Here is a 22,340-nt window from a genome sequence, read left to right as displayed (position 1 = left end):
ATGGCCAGTGGGGAAACGCGTCGCTTCAGGTTATTAATCTAAGAAGTCGGCGAAACCAACCATTACCGAACGACAGGCAATTTCGGTCGCTAAGCTCTACTGTCGCCATCTGCTCATATTTAACGTAGAAGAAATTGAGAAATAACGACAACGCTGGCTTAACCAATCGTGGAGTGGGGCGACTAAAGAGTTGTTTTTGAAGCGAGTTACTTTACAAACTCACCAAGCTGGAAACGTCGATAGTTGCGAGAGACAGGCTACCGGAAAACGTTCTCTGATCTCCGGGCGTATCGATTTCCGGCCTTTTACGCTTGATCGGTAAAAATAAAAATCTTCGTCCCCGTGAGGTTAAGAATTACAACCGCCTGATGCAAATTATACTAACCGAATAATTCTTAATTAGCTTTGCCACAAAATTTGAAATGGGAGCATCAAAAGGCTGATTCCAAACGCTGCTTTTGACTCAAGTCAAAACAGTATCATTATTTCTCTATCATTCTGAAACTTGAAACCTTAATGACTTTAAAATATCCCACAATTGTCCGTTTATAGCCTGCCTCAGTGGTTCGCTTTGTCAAGACGCTCGATATACTGCGTAATAGCAAGAAAGAGTTAACCATCACGACACAGTTACTATCTGTGGGGTTCACCTATCTGACGCGTTAGGAAAATCAGTCGTCTTTTACTCTTTCAATCCAGACGGTTTGATGCTGGCACTGATATCCAGCCCAGCCCCCTTGGGCTAACATGCGAGACGGTACATCATTTATTTGAACGAGGTTTCGATTGGTTTTAGTAGCTCACCGAATGACGCATAGCTGTCTCATATTCCCGTTAAGGGCTTTTAAATTTGGCCACAAAATTATGTAAAGGCTTCAGTCATCAATTGGACCACTTATTCTAATTGGCTTTTTATTTTTATAAGATAACAAATTGAGATGTACAAGTGATAAACAAAACTTGTCCTAAGGTAAAATTTCTACAGTTTCTAACATATATGCTCACGTTGCCTTTAAATAGCAACGAAAGTAGCACAGTTACGTATGTGGGCCGGTTAAAAATATTGAAAGGTATAACAAGAATTGCACAGAAACAATATTGCACTGTATAACATAACAGGAGGGTAATTATAAAATAACACTGGATATAAGGCAGCATGTACATTTAAACAATTACCTCAAAGCTGAACGTATATCAAAATAAACAAAAAATCCATACCCCAAAATAAACACTGGACCCAGAAATACAACAACGATATAACACAAAAAAGAATGATGAAATAAATAGAAAACACTATCGCTGTTCTAAGACGACGTGTTGGAAATTGTAAGAATCGAACCAGCATTTTTTCTGGGAATCCCATGTATTGTAGCGTGGTTAATTTTTTACTCCAGTGGTTCTGTTTTTCGCGATTTTTAGTTGGTATTCACCTTCAACCATACTAAGGCATATAACATAATGCAACCTATAACAGGTCGCACACTATCGGTGGAAAACCACGGAAACATGTAACAGGATAAGAGAGAGTCGGTGGTGTTGTGGTATGGAAGATATAACAGTGAACTTTATTCTTTTCTGATAGTTATCTATTGCACCTGTCTACATGTTAACATAGAGGAATAGAGAAGCAACTTCTTAAATTATACGATTTTATACAAAGTACCTTATTATGTGAAATTCGATGCAATGTTTGCAATCATGACTTCTCATGGGGTTGAATTGACAGCCAACATTTTACAGCGGAAAACAGAAACAGCCCTGCTGGTACCACCGTTTAATGTAACCTCGACGTCTTAAAAACTCGTTCGCTTGGTGGTCGTACATTTGTCTGCTTAGAAGAACATTCTTGACAGAGTCGATTCCGGGACTCGCACTGTCGGTTTGTTGAATCTAAAGCAACGTTTTTATTATAAGGTATATACGAAGAAATTTTATTTTTCGAGTTTTATAAATGTCATATGTCAAGATTAGTTATATAGGTATTTCCTTCAGCAAAAATATATTCTTCCGAGTTTCTTTAATAAAACGAAAGGTGGTATAGAAGTTTTGATCTTACGGTCGTACTCGTATATATGCGTTGAACTACCGTAACACAAAGTTTTTGTTAATTTAGTTAAAATAATATTCACCAGTGGTTCTGACGCTACTTGCACTTGCTATAAAGAAAACAAAACGATTATTCCGAAAATGATTTAAGTACAACCACATACCCCGTGCACAGCAAACGTGTCTTGTAAAGCTTGCAAGATGACGTAAAAATGATCATCGTCTGCGTAAAATTTATTAGGATCTGTGACGTCTTGGCTCCCGTCGGAATCTGATTCAATAGGTGAAGTAAATGAATCATCTGACGTAATCGATGATGACGTTTCACTTATCTCAATTCTTGAAGACGTCGGTGTGGAACCTTGGGCGAAAAGGACTAAGTATTATAGAATGAATTAATAATTGGCACTTTTAACGAGGCAACCTTAATAGTTGTGTGGTGCTGTGGGGTAAGATGGGATACCGTTAGGACCCAAATCCCATATTTCTTGAAAGATTATTTTGGGATTACTTACTGCAGTTCGAACTTAGCGAATCGTCCACGAGATCTGGTAAACGACTTGTATTTTTTTCCCGAACAAATAACAAAGAGATGAGCTTCTGTCTTATTAATTCTTCGCATTTCTTGTGTGCTTTTGATTTTGCTGTAAATGTGAAATGATATTAGATAACCGATGCATGGTAGAATATACGTTGTGTTTAAGAAATGTATTAGAGCAATTAGCTTTTGTAGAGAAGGCCATTAAGGTGGCGAGCGTATAACATGACTTTTTAAGTTTGTTTGTTTTCATACACCATTACCGTTTTATGCAACTGACATTAGTACAGCGACTAAATATTGCAACCACCTTAAACAGTTTTTTAACCATAATGGGTTTTAATGACTGCCGACAATGTCGTCGCTATTTCTCTAACTTTTGTTATTGTGGATTTTTCCAGATCTTCGTTATAGTCTTCGAAGAGACAAAGTATAGTAGGTTGGGAGAAGATGGGACACCTTTTTCTTCTATTCTCTTGTTCCATTTGGTAGTAATAGAACATTCAAAGAATTATATTAACCCGTATCTTCACGACTCTCATAGACAGTTGTTAATGTATTGTTTAAAACACGATCAGAATATTTGGATACTTTGTTCTAAAGCTGTCCCATCTTCTCCCACCCTACTATATAAACACATGCGTGGTCGGACACACATAAACGTGGGTCATGCGCGTTCGTTAATATTCAACAACATGAAACATAAATACAAATGTCATAAATGAAATTATGTTATACCTTTGCTTGGAGGCAGCTTGGGATATGTCTTGATCACGTGTTGCAGGAGTTGACGGCCGCTAAATGACTTGTGTTTTTTACGAATCTCCATTAATAACTGCTCCATTTTGATAGGCTAAATAAAAAAAAACTAAATGTACAGGGAAGTTTGTGCAACATGAAAGAATATATATATGTAGTAGGGTGGGATAGGTGAGACACCTTTAAACAAGATATCCAAATCTACAACCGCGTTTTAACAATTAACAACGGTCTATGGAAGTCGTGAGGATACGAATTTATACTTCTTTGAATTTTCTGTTTACTACTAAATGGGACGAGAAAATAGGTGTTCCATTTTTCCCCACGCTAGTATATTTATTATTTTGCTGTATAGTTGATAAAATACGAAGCTTTTCAGGGTCGGAATGTTTTAATCGTATAGGCAAAGCAAGGGTGAGCTATACTAAAACAAGAAATGTCAATGAAAATTCGTACTTGATTTTCCAACGATTCGTGGATGCCAATTACTCGTTCTGTGGTGAGTGTGTAAAGCTCCAGGAGTTTTAGTGATGGCTGGATGTCTTCAGTCATCTCATCTTCCTGGAGGAGCTCGAAAGATGAGAAGATGTTGGCAAAGAAGCGGAAGAGATTAAGTAGAACAAACGAACGTTTTCTCATATTCAGTGGATGTTGACCCAACTTCATTACAGTAGTTTTGAAGATCTATTAAATTGCGAATATTTTAGGATTAGATGAATTTGCTTTTGATTTTGACGCACGGAATACATTTTAGTAAATTACCTATTGTGTGAAATACAAGACATATTGTCGTTACTCGTTACCATTTGCTAATGTCAATACGAACGACTGCAGTGCATGTTTTGTTTGCTTGACTGCATTTCTGAACATATAGTTACACAACTCGTGCGACACATACCTCTAAAAAAAGTTTCCACACCGTCTGGTGCAACTGCGGCAAAACTTCTGTGCGTACGAGGGTAGAGAGCTGGTTAAGAACGTGGTATAGATCAGAGGTTACAGGTTCGAAAAACTGTTCGCAAATTTCAACATCCGTCGTTGTGTTGGGGCAGTTATAACGGGTAAAGTTCACGTTCGGTTTATCCAATAGAGATAAAAGTTTCCCAAACACCGTTTTTGTTACCCTCCAACCCAGAACACCACATAGTGAACGTGCACATGTCGTCACCGACTCTCCACACCGATCCTATGTAAGCAAAGCATTATTTCCCCCCTAGGGTTAGCGTTCATTTGCGAGGATGACTTGCATTAAATGCATGCAATGCAAAACGCACCGCACGTGAGTCGACAGCAGTTAACTCAGTTGGCAAATAAACACGCGTATTTGCATTACACAATTGCTCGATTTTAAACTTTACGATTGCTGCGTGGGTGTAACTGTTTGACCGCATCAATTGTTTGGTTATATGAGCAAATGAGCGGATAGTTTAAAATTTGAAAGGATTCAATGAAAACCTTTAAAAGTTTTACCAAGAGTGGTGTAATCCCAAGGACTAATATAGACTCCTGCTCGTCCACCAAGTCTGCATCTGTACAACTTCGCTGTCTGCTGCGACCGTGGTCATTCCGCCCCTCCATCACCGTATATGAACGCCTCAATCTTGGTGGTTTATTCCCAACTCCGAGTAAATGTACATCTACGCTTGATGTGTGAGGTGGCATGTCTTGCTCGCTTCTTTGAGCGTTATTGTTGTTCCCGTCCGTTGGTAATTCACTTAAAGAATTCACGATCTCTGTTCCAGATTCAACCATGCTTTCATCGTGGCAGATCAGTGATTCCGATTCCGGATTGTCAGCTGGTTTATCGCTGGAATTACCAGGCCCTACATAAACAACTGTATCTTGACTGGAATCACTGCCTTCTGAATACAAACTTTCCTGCAAATCAACAACGTATTGAGGTTTAAACGTCAAGTTGTATTATGTACAAACAGAAAATAAATGTAACAACATTATGTGCTTACCGTAGTTCGTGTGTGGTAAATATCCGAGTCACTTAATCGCTCATGCATGGAGGAATTTCTTGACGACGTCATCGCTGATGACGCAATACTTTCGGAGATTTGAAGCGCACGACACAACTTTTCAAAGATCACATGTCGCCCTCCCAACAAGAGAGCAACATTGTTTATTCGCCTGCACATCTGAGATGTAAAAAAAAAATACTCTTATTGGGTGGTTACCAATGGATGGTTAAATATGGCATTTCGAAAAAAAAAAAAATTACTTGCCAAGATATATATATATATATATATATATGTATATTGAACCTCATAATGGGGGCATGAAATTCAGGAAATACTACAACTGTGTTATAACTGAAAATAAAGCCAAAATAAAAACCTTTGCATAACCGCTGTTTGTAGAAAAGTCATCAGCTTCTGTGGTTGAACATCTAACACTTTCCATTTGATGACGACAGCAATTAACCGTTCCATTAAGTGCTCTAAACAATACAAATAGAATGTTTCAAATCTGTTTCAGTAGAGAAAATAATGTAAAAAATGACCCAAATAATAACTATACCCTGTTTCCGCATATTGGTGGTAAAATGTTGTATTTATGAGGTACTTTGTCCAGAATGGAACAATTTGTGTATGGCATCATCATTACATTTGGATAATGTATAGCAACAGAAAATAAGACACAACACATTTTATAGTAAAAATGATGTAACCTTCGTTTTAGTTGTTCCCTTTTTTCCTTTGTCACATACTGCAGCACACGTTTTTCGGGAATATTGCAAAGGTCTATGTTAAGCATACAATCACAGTATTGTTTGATTATACGTGACATAACCTGAAAAGCATTACGTCATTGAATTTGTGGTGTTTATAAGAGCACTTCAATTATATACAAGTTTTAAAGACAAATACCAAGAATTTTCAATATGACCTTCACAATTGCAATCTGCTGTTGTAATCATAAAGTCCAATAAACTGTGCCATTACACCACGCATGAAGTTAAGAGTAGTTGTGTGTACCAACCTCAAACACTTGAATACAAAACAAATCTTTGTTGGTTGCAGCAGAAGGAAGTTTGTACAGATCATACGGCAGGTTATGTAGTGGTTGCACCAACCCCTCAATAAATGCAATAAACCTGTAAAAAAAAAACCTTGCGTCATATTTGAACATTTTGTTAAATGGTGTAATTTAGGTTAAGTTAAAGTAGGGTGCAACTATGCAGTAGAACGAACTATGCAAACAAAGTTAATCATTAAATGACATCCTTGTTGTTGCTGTTGCACACTGGGTAAACAATACAAAACAAAATACCTGTTTATTAAAAGAACCAAATCCAATGCGGACTGCGTAAATGTGAATGAAGGTCTGATGACTGAAAAGTTGTCACGTGAGCTTGTGTTAAGGGTCATAAACTCTGAGATCTCATGTCGCGGTTCATTTTCCACACCACACCCCACCATAGTGTTCATTCTCATACGTTGAGTATTGTCATGCCCCTCAGTCTGCATGTAACAAGAATTACAATAACAAATATTTTTGTGACTATCACATGCTGAGAATAATAATATAACACAATGCATACCGTGGTGCGTTCTGTGGTCACATGTGTGTTTGCATTGTCAGTGGTCACTGACTTTTTACGGCGATCTGAACACGAACTGGTACGAGTGTCCGGCATCTCTGAAACCAGGAAAACTTCTTCTGTATTTAAATCCACCGAACATCCTTTCCCATGATCCTTAATGAATAGAAGCATTGACTTGCTCATCCTGGACCTAATTTCTCTCATCCAGAAACGCCGTTTATCATGGAAGACTGTCTTCCAGTTCAATGATAGATCTTCCATTGAAGGTGTGTGGCAAGTTTTAAAAACACATTCTTCAAATTCAAACAACCTGAGAAAATAAAAAAAAAACAGTCCAACAAAGTTCTTTAAGTTCTTCCTAGAACTGTGCATATGGATTTGGTTATAAAAATTACAGCCGATTAACTACTATTCCTATTTATGGATTTTTAATATCATTTTAGGAGAAATGAAGCTACTGCATTATTTTCAGGTGCTACCCTATAGGACTCCATAAATATAACATAGAATAAATAAATAGATAGAACATCACTTATGAGTTATAAATACCAAAATAAAAATTTAAACTAAAATTCCAAAATGTTTATTACACTCAAACGTGAAAGAGTTGAATATTAATCCAATTACTTTGATGGCAGATGAATGTTTGAAACAAATTCAAATGATTTATTTTCAAAAGACTTTGCAGCCTGGGAATCGTTTGCCAAATCCTGTACATCTTTAAGCACCCTTGTGTAAAGCACTGCAGCTGAAGATTTTGAAACATTTTCAATGTAAGGTTCAAAGGTAGATTGAAATCCTTCTTTGCTGCCGTTGCAAATTGTTTCCATGGAATATTGGATAGCGCGGAGAAGACATGCAGATTTAGAGGTAATGCAAGGATCTTCACAATCACATTTCAAATGCTTCTGACTCTCATAGCCTTCAATGACTGCTGCCCTAAGAAATAGTTGAAGTTAAATGTTTTTGCTGTTTTCCTATGTAAAGGGTGCATTTTTGTCCTTACACATAATTTCATGGAAGAATTTGATAATATTTGTTAAATAAATAAATAGACTGGTTAAAACTGTGCAGTTGTCCAATTTGTGAAAATAAGGTAAAAATAATCAACCACAAAGTAACATACATGGTAACTCTTGCACGAGGTGTACACCCACATTATAACGACTGTCGTTTTCTGGCGATTTATTTATTCATAATTTGAGTTTACAAAATTTTAAATTTTAGTTAGCAACATACTGGAACCATTTTTCGACACAAAACGGATAATCATTTTCTCTTTGTTCGTCGTACAATTGTTGCCATGTGTAGCAACTATGCAGAAGAGCAAGTGAAGTGCTCAGTTGGTCTTTAGTAGGCTTCCAAGTTGTAAGGAATGAACACATCATAGATTTCAAATCTTCTATCACCATCTCTAGTTCAAAGAACACATTTATGTTTAGTGTGGCCAACTTGGCGTGCATGTATATTTAATCATAGGTATTATGGTGTTTCTACACTTTTGTTGGAACGAAGAAAAAATTAATAGCATAGCGATTGCAACACAAATCTTAAAACAGTGACACACTTTTGAGTCATGACCCAGGAGTTGAGAAGTACCAGCATATTACAATAATGTTACTTAGCAATTATTTCCATTTTTAAAATTTGTAACAATATGAAATTATCACCAACACTTAAATATGCATTGAAAATTTTTGATATAAAGTTTATGTTAACGCAGCTATCACAGCAATGACTGTACAGACATTAAACTTTGTTATGCAAACATTGCACCTAAATGTCAATACAACATTATAATGATCTGGACTTTGTTCAAAGGTGAGGTCACTCGGAATAAACAATTAAAGCCACAGAAAATACCAACTAATAAATGTTTATTAGGTTGCTTACTACCTGTGAGTTCATTCATCAATTTAACTTCTGATTTTAATATCACATGCACGCCAAAGTCACCAGTGAGAAAGTTTAGAATCTCTTTCAGCTAAAATGTAATTCATGTATGAATTTGCTTGGATGTATTGAAATGCATGAATAAATATTACTTGTTTACTTAAACTTTAAACTCGTTGTATAAATATTAAATAATATAGTACATTTAAACAATTACACAGCTTTGTTGACGTTATGAATCAATTAATGTATTTTCTTTTTTCTGTAAAGCTGACAACTTGAATAATCTATTAGTGACCTTATGATTTAAGCATACCAATAATCAGTGTCTTTTCCACAAACACAACAATTATAATTTGTTTTAACAAAACTCACGCAATGCTGTAACTCTTCTAAAGTCTCCAAGTCACCCAACGCGAGAATGTTACTATCCATACACTTCAGCAAACACTGAAAGTACATGACAAGTTGTGTCAGCGGAGAAACACGATATCTCAATGCAAACTCTGCAAGGAGTCTGCTTGACTTGGATGAAAGTATCTTCCCTGCTCTTGGAAGACTCGCTGAAGATACAGATGGAGATAAAGAAGTTTCCGGAATAGTTAGCGTTGATCCATTCTTTATCATATCACTAAGTTCATAATTTACAACCTGGAGAAAAATTTTAAATAAAAATGGGGAAAACAAAAACACAGAAAAAAGTTTTAATTCCACCATTCAGGAGAATATAATTATTTTAAGAAATCAGTAGTGTTCAGGTTTTATATGCAGTCAGCAGTATTATACATATTCTATTTTGGGAAATGAGCCACTTACCCAGATAGAAAAAAATATATTATGTAATAAAACATCACTATTTTGGCAATCAAGATGAATGCAACTTACTTCATCCTTGCGTGGCCGGAAAATGACAGTCGTTATCACACGGGTTTAACACCTCGTGCCAGCTTACGAGTTACCATGTATGTTACTTTGTGGGTGCTTATTTTTTTGTTGATTTTTTTCATTTTTTATGTATGACTGATAATTTGGACAACCCATTAGTGAACACTGGGTTAAAGCAATTGTCGTTAAGTGTCTTGCCCAAGAACACATACCCACAATGGTAGCAGCGTCGAGCCTTGAACCCATTACTTCTGGGTTACAGGCAGGTGCGCTAACCACTGTGCCACGGCGCCGTAAATAAGATAAATATATCTAGATCTTTTTGTATTTCTTACTTTAGATAGAAGTGTTCTATAATCCTCACATCTATTACGCGTTGAAATATAAACATCAGGGCTGTCTAAACCAGGAAGTCTGGATATGAAAGAATTAATTTCATCTCTTTCAACTTTCTGCCACCTTCGATTGTCCTCAACTGACTACAAATGAATGAAGTTTTAAATATTAAAAAAATTTATATGCAATGTTGTTTAGAGAAAAAAACTTTTTTATTTAGGCTCAGAAACAATACTGACAGTTTTCTTATCGATTAAAAAAGTCAAATTACCTACATAGACTAAAACTATTCAAGCTAAATTTTCAGCTTATACTTTTTTATAACGTAAAATATTTATTTTGCAGACTATCGTTTAAAAATTGTAAATGCAACATACTTTAAATTGCTCAACAAAAATTTTTCCACTTTTTATATTATAAGTTTATTACCTTTGGAATAAGTTTAACAAAGTACCTTGTACAGCAAAAATAATTTACTATACTTACATAGAACTCATCTTGTTTGTAGTACGGGTGTTCATTTTTCTCGGACACTTGTAGTTGATAAAACAGCTCTGATTGCAGAGATTGCTCTTTATTTGACTGTGATATTATGTGTTGGTAGTCTCTGTGTTTCTTGGATGGATGTTTACAAAGCTTGCGAAGAAATGAACCGAGAATCAGTGCCACCTCACTGTAAAAAAAAACAGGAAATTTTGCATAAAAAGAAATAAATTTAAATAAGAAATACTTTTATCTTTATGTTTGTTGTGTAAATACTTGCTAGAGTCTCTTGCTTTCCATATTTTTGTTTATAAATATATGTTTAATCAATGTTAACAAACTTATAATAGGAATCATCAATTGTTGATTTTTTTACATTTTTTTATAAAATGCTTAAAATAGTAACAATATTCAGCTTACCCATCTTCCTTGTTCAGTAAGCTATGGCTTTGCAATGTGCCTGTGTAAATATATAAGAATAAAAAACAAAACAAAATGGATATATACTAAATACAACCCGCATGTTTACATGGTAGCAACACTGGATGTTTAACACATGCAGACATTGCTTTGTAGATGAGAAAATCACAATCTTTCCAATAACTCTGATGAGACCTCTTTTCCGAAACAGATGTCATGCTGCTGCTGCTGCCTTTGGTAAAACATGACTTTAAGTCAAAATAATTTTGGTAATTTGTTTTTTGGTTGGCCAAGACACTTTTATAATATGAATAATAACGGCTGTATATGAGTATATGGGTATCACAAATTTCAAAAAGTCTTGATAATTGTAAGCTAAAATAAAATGACCTCTAACTTTTTCTGCCAACTATTTTTTTAATTATTATGGTAAAACCACAAAAGCCTGTGAGATAACTCTGGCCTACTATATATTACCTTTGGCACACCACAGTAAAGTAGTACACTTTTTATACAATAAAAAACTTTCGCTTTTTTGCATCTAAACCTGCATTACCTAATGCTTCACAGTCATCCATATAAATATAATCACTTTCAGAATTGGAACTGGTAACCACTGTCCCATCTCCTGGTAAAGAACGAACAGATTTTCGGAACTTGGTAGGCCTCATACGACGAGGGAAACTTTTTGATTTTGATGGCATTGGTTGAGATACGGTTTCTGAACTTGGGACTTCTATATGTGGACATAAATGAGGTACAACTTTCTCCTTGATTTGATCAAACCTAGAATTGAAACATTGGATGCAAAAAATATAGTTTAACATGGCGAAGCTAGAGGGGATTCAAAGGTTAAATGAACTTATTAAAAAATATTTGTGAAATATATGTAGTGAAAATATATATAAACGTATTGCACTTTGTTTGGATGTATCTGGTGCCCAGGGTGGCAAATTCTAAGCACAATCCATTTTTTCTACTATTAGTATTAGCACCAAACTACCGAAGTTGTGTTGTTTGACTATTTAGTGTGAAACATAAATGTAAGCATGTTGAACCCTTACCCAAGTTCAACAAATGGGTTGTGAATACTTTCCAGCGAAGAATTAGAAATCAGAATCTGCATCGCTGTTCTGGCATCTGAGCAATTAAAGTCCGTCATGTCTGATAAAATATCCATGATTTCTCTTATTTGTTCTCACTTCATGTTTTATATAATCACTTTGCTCTTAATTTATGAATGAAAGTTTACAGAAACTGTTTTATTATATTGTAGAATTTTGCAATAAATTAGCCCATAAACTGCTTCGTAAATCTCTATCGGACTGCGTCACTGCTGCATCGAACAAGCAATGCAGACTGACTGTGCAAATACAAGAAATGCGTTTATAAAGGACTTTAAGCGGGTATTTCCCTCAAGGGGAAGTTATGTTCTAGTCCGGTAAAACTTAATTGTAATTTAAACTGGGGTGTAAGAAAACGAATCTGGCACTTTTGCCTCAGTGTGTGTGTGTGGACCTTCAAATTTAGTAAACTTAAACGCTCAGTTTACAACCAGACGATTTCGAAGAATGTTTTGGGGCGTAGGAAAACTCAGCATATTTCGCAGATTTGGTGCAATCTGCTGGACAATTGCGCTTGTGTATTGGTTTAAATAAAAGCGATAACGATAAAAATACGACGTGACAGTGACATAAATAAAAGTAACACCTTATTGTTATCGTGCAAAACTGAGCAATCACAATGATAATACTATGCATATTTCAAAACAGGTTACTTTCACTATTGCACGCGCCATACAAGAATTACCAGCAGACATATAAGCTCCCTTTAAGCGAACTGCGCCTCGCAGCAGATCACTGCTTTATAATTTAATTCGCCCACTTGCAACCTGTAAAACTCATTCGGGTCCATCACTGGATACGGTGTTAAGCAAAGAAGGAGAAGGAGCGACTGCTTTGTTATTGCGACTAAATAAAGAAGAAAGTTGGGACCTTCTTGCTTTCACGAAACCACCGGAAATTTCCGGTTTATTCCGGTTGTCACGAAATTTACTGACTCCCTCCTCGGCAGCGCTGCTATTTGATATAAATAACTGTCTACGGTTCTTGGTTTCCGGATGAAAATAATCCTCCGGCCGAGGGGGTATAAGAGCTAGAGGAGTCGCAACCACAAAAGAAGATCCCGATCTTGTTATAGGAGAATTAGGTTGACTCGGTGAACTAGAAATATAAATAAAATTTTCATTTCTTGAATATGTTTCTTATGTTAACGTGGATAAGGCAATAAAACCACCTATGCGTGACTCGATTCCTAAAAGATGTTGTTTCTTTTTCCTCTTTGAACGTTACACCGCTGGAGTTATGGTAGAACGATGAATCTCCTTGAAGAATCGATTTACGTCTAGCTTGAATGATTGCCTCAAACTGAGATTAAAACACTTTAGTATAATGACAAGAGCATCAAGATATAACTGATATACGCACAACTGTTATGTATGTTAATGGTATTGGTTTGTGGTCGATAACTGCTACGATATATACATAACACACATGACACGCATATAGTGTAGGATTACGTTTTCTACTTTTAAACTTAAAGCACGAATGTCGTGTAACCACTACTTCCGACTTCTCGCTTTTCTATTTTTACTATTCCAAATCGTTCCTATTCATGCACCCACCTCTTTGGAATTGTTTGCAGATTTGTTAACACTTGGTTTCTCCAACTTAATTCCATGACTTGGTTCATTGATCTTACCAGGGTTTGGAAGAGGTTTACTAAACCCATCTAATCCTAATAACCACCAAGTCGTCATTGTTCCTCGGCCCTGTCAAAAGACACGGTTACAGCTTTAAATCAAAACTTAATTAGGTAGTATTGATAAACATTAATAAACAGACAGGAGGCAACAGCAGAAACCATGTATGTAACCTTGTGGGTGTTTTTTGTTTTCTTTTTCTTTTATTTTTGACTTATGTGGGCTTATGTGTCACCCCATTAGAACCATACTGGGTGACAGTTATTGAAACGCGTATATTCTTTGAAAATTATGCAAGCGCTTATCTTCGGTAAGCTATATAGCCCTTGCCGTTCTCGCATGTCAGTCTGTACTTCCCTTTTAAAATAATATCGAATTCTGCAGGCTCAAACATTAGAACTAGGCCGTGGATCAACTTACTTTCAATTCAATCGTCCCTCTTTTCTGAAGTTGAAATTTCTTCTCACTTTTCTGGAGCAGATCAGCCGTGTCAGAGCTGATGTGAATTCGACTTGCTGTAATTGATGCAATATTAAAATATACAATTCATGTAACCCGCATCGACAACTCAAGTATAGCAATGTAGTTTAAGGTGTGCTGTCATTATTGCCACTTCGTGGGAATAATTTATTGAATACTGTAGTGTAGTTCTTACGGATGCCTGTAGTCTCCAGTCTTGAAGCTGTGTTAATGGTGTCTCCGAACAAGCAATACCTCGGCATAGTTAACCCTACCACGCCCGCAACAGCTGAACCTGTAAAATACATGATATTATAAAGATGATATTTTATCTAAACAAAGTCAAACTTCCATACCAGAATGCATGCCGATTCGTATTCTTAGATCTAGTTCTGGTAGATGTTGCACACGAAACGTGGTTGTTGCACTCATGATGTCCAGAGCCATAAGCGCAGCTTCTTCAGCGTGTCTTTCGCCAATAACCTTGAAATAGCGAGGTTAATAACATCTTCATGGTATTTTGTTGTCCGTTATACGGCTACAATTATTAAGTCGTATAAACGAAGGGGCAATACGGGCCAATTCGAGGGGCAATACGGGCCAACTCTGACCTATAGGCCCCGTGTAAACACAATACAAAAGTCAATACAACCTCGTTTAAATCTATGAGATTGATCGGCCCTTATTACCTTTGGTATTCCTGATGAAACCATGTAAGCGTCTCCTATGGTCTCAACTTTATAAACGTCATGTTGCTCAATAATTGCATCAAAGCAGGTGTACAAGTCGTTCAAAAAGTCAACAACCTGGAAGTACATAAACAGTTTGAAAATTTCTTTTAGGTGTTTTCGGGCGCTAAAAGTAAAACCATTGCCGCTATATGCGAGGGTGTAAGAAACATTCATTAATACATTTACTAGAAGGGTTGAAAGGTGAGTTACATAAACTGACCTGCATAGGTGTGCTGCTGTGAGCAATAGTCGTAAAGCCACAAATATCGCTGAAATAAATTGTACAGTTGTCGAAGCACTCGGGTATGATTTTCTGGTTCGCCATTAGCAGTTTTGCAACAGATCTGTAAAGATTTTAGTTATAACCGTATATTTAAAAGAGAATTTTTTGTTCTAATATTTATTTTGAAGTGTTGTCATTAAAACGCTTCTCAATGTAAGAGAAAGACGTATGCTCAAACGATGAGAAGCACCTGTGATGTCACCGGTGCAAATAAATAAGTTACATTCCACTCACGGTGGCAACATCCGCATCAACAAATTTTCCGTCTTCTTCTTTTCCTCCCCAAGCTCAGCTGTCCTCTCATTCACTAGCTCTTCCAAGTGACTACTGTAATCCTCCAGTTGCTTCATCATGTTTTCCACGATGTTGTGTTTCACTCCTTTATTCATTCTCTTGATCTCAGAATAGATGGAACTGAAGAGGAGGTAGTATTTTAAAAAGTTTCTCAAATTCTTCTAATATATATATATAGTAATAAGTGGGGGTAAGATGGGACACCTTTAGCACATAAATCAAAATAACCGAATCGTGTTTTAAACAAATAGCAACGCTCTATGGGAGTCCTGAGAATACGGTTTTAGAACTCCTTTGAACGTTCTTTGATTACTACCAAATCGGACGAGAAAATAGAACAATAAGGTGTCCCATCTTTCCCCACCCTACTATATCTCTCCCAAATACTATTTTCAAATCTTAAATTTGATGAAAAAATAAGATATTTTTATAACCCAACAGTTTAAACAGTAAAAGCCTTAGTTAGAAACATTAATAGCGCTTTGAGCAGGATTGTGTTACTAAGCCACCGGAACTATAGGATGCTTTGGATCAAATATTAATTTATTGTAATCTGCGTTTAAATTTCTCTCGTCGTTCCCTTCTTTAAATATTTATCCATATCCCGTAACGTTATTACTGTGAATCAAGCATACATCTAGCTCTAACTTTGCGACGATTGAAAACGGAACATTTGCACCCACCTGAAAGTTAACCTAAGATCTGGTTGTTCCTGCCAGCACTGTCTCATTATTTGTATAATTTCAATAGGGGCGGCATCGGGAGACACTGACGGCCTGTGAAGTACATTAGATTAGAAAAATTATTTTAAAGCTAATTTTGACGGCGAAGTTACTAACCTAATCAATGGTGGTGGTTTCTTTAACTTCTCAATAAGTTCCTCTGGTGCTAGGTTGAACATGCAGAACGGCTCGTCTCGTAATATTAGTTCCTGATGTGGACAGTTTAAAATACAACAAGAATTAGAATAGAAAAATATCAAGCAGAATAAAAAGTAGCCTTAGCATGTGCAGGTCATGCGCAAAAATTTAAGAGGCACTTTAATTATTACAGCACATCTAAGGACAGTGTGATTGTAACGTAATTATATGCTGGTAGTTATGCAAAAGCAAACCTGCTGCGTCTAACAAAAGTGCGTTGCCACTTGCATACGGTACTACTGTGGGGTAATATGGGACAGCTTTAGAGAAGAACATAATATCCAAAATATATCTTGATCGTATTTTCAACAACTAACAACGGTCTATAAGAGTCGTAAAAATACGGTTTTATATTTCTTTAAATGTTTTTTGTTTACTACTAAACGGGTCGAGAAAATAGAATGAAAAGTTGTTCCATCTTCCCCATCCTACTATAACTATAGTCATATACCGTCCTGTCGGTGACAATAAAACATACCTGACAGATGATGGAAAAGCTGTAGGAGTCCCCCTTTTGCGTTCCAATTAAATTTCGATTTTGGTCATTAAGCAATTCTGGGGCAGTCCAAAGAAGATCTGTATACAAACAAAATATTAATAATATAGTTCTACTCAGAATTTAAGCAAAAAAGTAGTAAATCAATACAAAATTAATGATTTTTTTAATATATATTTTTTTAAAAGTAAACTTCTCTTGAATATGAGTATATATAACAAACCTGTATCTATTGATTTTAGTTTACGTTCAAAAACGCATTTGGTGTATATAATAGGTACAGTACTGTAAAGAAAGATGGGACATCTTTAGAACATTATCCAAATATCCCGATCGTGTTTTAAACAATTACTAACGCTTTACGGGAGTCGTGAGGATACGGTGTTATAATTTTTTGAATGTTATTTCTGTACTACCAAATGGGACAAGAAAAACAAAAGAAAATGTGTCCCATCTTTCCCCACCCAACTGTATTAATATTTTTCTACTTAATTCTAAAACAAAATATACGAACCGGCAGGGTTATCCTTTGCCGGTGCTGGACAATCTACCAAAGCTCGAAGACGATTTACTCCGTAATCTGTTACTTTTAGAACAAATCTTCCATCCACGATACAATTCCTCGACTTTAGGCGACCATGGCAAACAATTGGGGTGGAATGCAAATACTTGATGCCCTGTAGAGTGAAGTATGACTTAGGTTGGGTCGGTTTCAGGCATCATATGAGCAATGGAATCATCATACCCGTACTAGGTCGCTGATCAATGACATTTTAAACGTCCAGTTCAGTTCAAAATCTGTGTTATTTATCAATTCTTTCAAGCTTCGTTTGTGCCCGTATTCCATGACGAGGAACTGGAAGCTTGAGTTCGAGTACAAACCATAAAAACTGCAGATATTTTCGTGCCGAAGGTCACGAACCTAAACATAAACAACCTTGGTAAAAACGAAAGATCGAGTCGTTTCATTTCTTCATACAAGCAAGAAAATGTTCCCACAAGACAGTTTTATGTTTTTATGAAGTTAACGTTAACTTTTTTACAGTTAGGTTACCGACTTCATCAAGAAAGTGCCCTATAGTCACCGAAGCGAGTGAAATGGTTTATGTTATGCGATCTGATTACTCATTCAATCGAGCGATTGCTTACAGCAGATGGGGATTAAGCGTTTCCAATTACGAGATTGCGGCATTCACACATATGCCGCATCTCCGAACCATTACGGTCTGAGTACGTCGTGTAAGCTCTGCAGGTCGACTAAAACACTGCATGTACTTTACAGAATTCGTAAAGAATTGTTCTAACCTGGCGGAGTGCGTCTTTTGATTGTTTCTTTAGTTCACTAGAAAGAGGTCCACATAATTGCTTCAAAAACACGTAATCTCCCTGTTTCGAAAAGTTATGAATAAATTCATATGAACTTATTACGTATAGGGATTGAACGAACCTTGTGAATAGCGTAAGTAATATCTTCGACATCAGCGTTGTCTGCTAACGTTACAATACTTCCCAATCTTGAACTTGGCATATTGGAAGCACCATCGCCCATTCTACGACTAAAGCAGGAACGTTTAATAAACCAACCTAAACATTTGTATTCGCATCTATTTCTACCTTGTAGGTGAGATAAACGTGAGGTCCGTCTCGTCCAAGAATATTTTGTTCGGTCCATTCAGATATGACTTCATCTCTCTTTTCTTCCTGTACTCAAGGAAAAGGATTTAAACTTTTTATACTTACTTAGGAATTCGTAACATAACCTTTGTATAGCGCCGCAATGTATTAGTGTATATATTTTCAGAAGCATTTTAAGTTTTTAGCTCCTCGACGCTATGGCAGAGTGATTACAGCGCGCCTGCCTCTATTACAAAGGATATGTATTCGAAGCTCGACGCTGCTACCATTGTAGTCATTTAGGTCTATAAGCAATAAAATACACAACGGACATTGCACATAGTAGAACCTTATGGGTTGTCTAAATTTAAAAAAATCCGAAATATATTGACGCAAAGAGTTATACATGTGGTGATTCGTATATATAAGCGGGCAATAAGAGGTGTACGAAACAGAACATGCGTGTTATAACAACTGCAGTTTCACGCGAGGATCAGTAAGTTTCATTCATTCACGCAATATATTGCTTTGTTCACCTTATTAGCTGCACAATTCCATAACCTATGAAATATATCCCAGTCCCGCTGATCATTGCTACCAAAACACTCAACCCATTGATAGCATTGGGAACAAGTTGGCAAGCAGATACTTCAGAAATACACACATCCTGTAGTGGTACTCCTTGTGATGACCATTTCACCGCGTTCAAGTCGATAACCTAACAGGACAAAAGTTATAATGGCAAAAGCATGCGTATAACAGAATGTACATAACAATATAGTATTATTTTATCTCGTCGGGGTAATGCCCCCCAAAAAACGCAGACATTCAATCCGCGGTAGGCTACTCAAGGGTCTCACCCATACAAAATAGAATCCTTATTTCTTTGAAAACGATAGCGAAGATCATATTATTTAAAGAAGACACAAGGGCTTTTATTCTATATGGGTGAGATCGCGAGGAATGTCATTAGGCCCGTTAGGATTAAAGCGAGAGTTGACCCATTAACCCTATCAAGAATTTGCTTGGTATTCCACATCAGGCAGGAATGACTAAACTTGTTTTTGGTTTTGAACAAATTTATTTCTAGGTATGGTAACATGATGTCTTACCTTGTAGAATCTGTTAGACTTTACTGTTGTATCAATTCGCATTACAGGAGTAATCTGCAGATTACCTGTGTATTGTAAAACAGAATTACTGTGAGAACATGTCGATTTAGTGTGAGGCATATCGATTAGAAAAATCTCTAAGAAAGTCCAAAAATGTAACCCAAAGTTTACAAAGACAGCTGTTTATATTATGGTTAGCTAACCTGCATCGTGTCCTAAAACATCCCATACTGTATAATTCATAACCCTCCATAGCCTTCCTTTGTCAAAACGAATCGGTCCAGAAAATCCAGCAATGTTTTCGAGCCTTATGAAATGATTCGTAAGACGTCTAGAAATCGAAACAAATTGCATTTTAAAAATGGAAGCTTACCTTCAAGAAAATATTAGACTGATGGTCAAAGGAAACAAAATTACGTTTATCATTATGTAATATTATCTATACCTTCCGTCCATCAGATTTTGAACCGAGTTCCATCTGGCGAATTGACTTATTCCGACCAAGGTGAGATACAACGAGTCTAAGAAGTACGCAAGATAGGACAGCTCAGTATTCGCTGATCTGCTCTTCACAAAAGCAAGGTGTTCTTCTGGGAATGACTGGTCGAGCGTTGGTGACAAAACGAGGACGTTTTCGTAAATATTTGGTTTTCCAGAACCTTCTGGGTCAGTAGAATTCGTTGTTTCGTTACCAACCGATCTGCGCCGTACATGGACATTTGAACTGAACGAGTTCATTCCTAGATCACTAGGTTGCTCGACGTTGGTACCGCTAGCAGTTGAAGCTTCGTCTGCCGACGTGGTCGATTCCAGCACCTCCGCTATTTTAATCGACTCAGCATAATAATTCGGGCCATTTTTAATCGCGCTGCGACGTGATTTCGAAGCCGCTTCCGAGGTCCGTGTCATCCACTGTGAGAATCCTTTCCCGCTATACAGACCATGCGGATCTACGACAATGTATGCTCTCTCTGCAGCAATGATTTCGTTGAGTTCGTAAGCGCTCCATAACAACTCATCAACAATGGTCATGTTCTCGTATTCCTTTCCGAAACCGTGCGGAAGACACATTATAACGGCTGTAAAGTTGTACAAGTGTTTAAAATCGGCCTATTTAATGAGAACTAATAACAAAATTAGTATAATAATACTGTGTATAGCTCACAAAAAAGTAACTACCAACCTTATAATTTGCAAATCAGCGCTGTTTTTTATGCGATTGCAAGAAGGTGTTTTTGGCTTACGCTTTTAAACACGAATAGTAATAGCTTACCTGAGACCCCTAAGCTACCGATTGCTTCCCATGTATTCCTAAACTTGTCTGTGTTTAATTCCTTATCCTGGTACATGTACTTGGAGATCTGGTCAGTGAAGCTTTCGTAGTATTCGATAGTGTAGTAATTGGATGACATTAACGCGTGCTCTACATGCTTACATACTGCGGCCCATGGCTCAGGATTTGACGTTGCCAATAACGCGACCCTTCGCCATTTAAATTTATCAAGGACGGACATCAAGGAGACGGCTGTTAGGTAAGGAGGAGGTTGGACATCTACAAGAGTGGATTTAGAGTCCGAATCGTCTCCATTTTTCGGGCAAGTCCAGGATACGGAGGGAAAGTTGGAAGATGAAACAGCAGAATCCGCAGCTTCACAGATAACTTGGTGGTTTGTTTCGTGATGACGTTGTTCGTGAGTGGAGAGCCCGAACACGTACAAGTCACATGAAGCTTGATTCGTGACCAGCTCTCTCATCGCCCCTGCAACTGACACTGTAGAACCGAGAGCGATTTCTCGAAACAAAATGGAGACGGTAAGATCACCGAAATTTTTCCTGAACATTTGTTCTACGATGGAGAGGGCCTCTCGATAGTTAAAAAGTCTTTTGTCTGGCGAGTCTGACACAACCCAATTCGGCGATCCAACGGTGGAAGACAGCCCGGAATCCTCATAAGGAAATGTTCTCCATGATTCTTGTTGTACGACTTGAGAAAACACCCCAACCACCACGTCGGACCCGGAGGCGACATTGAATTTAATGTACAATGCAAATATGGTAAGTTCAAGCAAGCCTACATTGGTACGTGAGGCCATGTGTGTTCTTTAACATTATCGCTAAAACTTGCCTATGTTTTCCACTACAATCACCTGCTATTGAATCCTTATCTTCAAAAAACAGTTTAACAATTTTGAGCACCTATACGGAAATACTTGAATTTGTTCTTTCCTGAGTAGTTGTATAAAAGTACAAATAAGACAGTCTAGCTAACTATATGAACAACCAAAGTTACTAAACCAATATAAAACTTTTCCTACTTGCCGACAAATAGGGTTCATTGGCGAACTAATTATATAACAAATATTATGGCTAACCTGAAATCAAACCACTATGCTCACGGGTAGTGCGAGGGAGCGTCACTCGATTTTCCCGTTATGACGTCACAGAAAGAGAGAAAGGAAGGATTTGAATTTAATTGTAAAAGCATATATGCTGCCTAATGGCTCTCAACTGGTAAGCCGATTCGTACGCAATCTGTTGCCTCGGAACGAGCTTACGATGCCTCATATTTCATAACAGTCACGAAATTTTCGACTCACTGGAGCAGAGATGGAATGGGAGAATACGTCGCTGCGACGCAAGTTGAAACGCGGCAACCAGAGTTCGATTTCTGACAATAACGCTTAGCTGCAGTCAAAGAAACGTTAAATACGTAATGCGTGAACATATCGCTGGCTAAGCTGGAACCCCATATGGCGT

General features: G+C 37.0%; 2 protein-coding genes across 2 annotated transcripts; both read right to left on the bottom strand.

The window, feature by feature from the left end:
• Positions 1-1,708: 1,708 nt before the first annotated feature.
• LOC100182250 lies at positions 1,709-12,280 on the bottom strand. The gene is made up of 23 exons (XM_018815663.2): positions 11,978-12,280; positions 11,470-11,699; positions 11,011-11,145; positions 10,914-10,953; positions 10,497-10,683; positions 10,010-10,153; positions 9,165-9,440; positions 8,793-8,880; positions 8,136-8,310; positions 7,524-7,835; positions 6,894-7,206; positions 6,623-6,813; positions 6,332-6,446; positions 6,021-6,142; positions 5,687-5,789; positions 5,308-5,487; positions 4,814-5,221; positions 4,242-4,529; positions 3,800-4,027; positions 3,323-3,437; positions 2,562-2,690; positions 2,211-2,407; positions 1,709-1,890 (listed from the first exon to the last, which is right to left on the bottom strand). Exons 1-23 carry the CDS (start codon positions 12,091-12,093, stop codon positions 1,735-1,737), a joined length of 4,248 nt encoding a protein of 1,415 aa, XP_018671208.1. The 5' UTR covers positions 12,094-12,280; the 3' UTR covers positions 1,709-1,734.
• Positions 12,281-12,398: 118 nt separating this feature from the next.
• On the bottom strand, positions 12,399-22,284 carry LOC100177556 (olfactory guanylyl cyclase GC-D-like). The gene is made up of 22 exons (XM_018815649.2): positions 20,857-22,284; positions 20,029-20,662; positions 19,787-19,914; positions 19,584-19,648; positions 19,008-19,189; positions 18,472-18,558; positions 18,305-18,413; positions 18,163-18,243; positions 17,603-17,779; positions 17,372-17,534; positions 16,840-16,937; positions 16,281-16,372; positions 16,125-16,217; positions 15,382-15,561; positions 15,085-15,208; positions 14,823-14,939; positions 14,490-14,616; positions 14,330-14,428; positions 14,095-14,189; positions 13,597-13,743; positions 13,209-13,339; positions 12,399-13,135 (listed from the first exon to the last, which is right to left on the bottom strand). The coding sequence occupies exons 1-22, from the start codon at positions 21,674-21,676 to the stop codon at positions 12,814-12,816; spliced, it is 4,071 nt and encodes a 1,356-aa protein (XP_018671194.2). The 5' UTR covers positions 21,677-22,284; the 3' UTR covers positions 12,399-12,813.
• Positions 22,285-22,340: the final 56 nt, after the last annotated feature.

This window comes from Ciona intestinalis, unplaced genomic scaffold, assembly GCF_000224145.3.
Source record: "Ciona intestinalis unplaced genomic scaffold, KH HT000098.2, whole genome shotgun sequence".
Classification (NCBI taxonomy): Eukaryota; Metazoa; Chordata; class Ascidiacea; order Phlebobranchia; family Cionidae; genus Ciona; species Ciona intestinalis.
The sequence above is the reverse complement of the archived record's forward strand: the minus strand, read 5'-3'. Positions and strand labels throughout refer to the sequence as shown.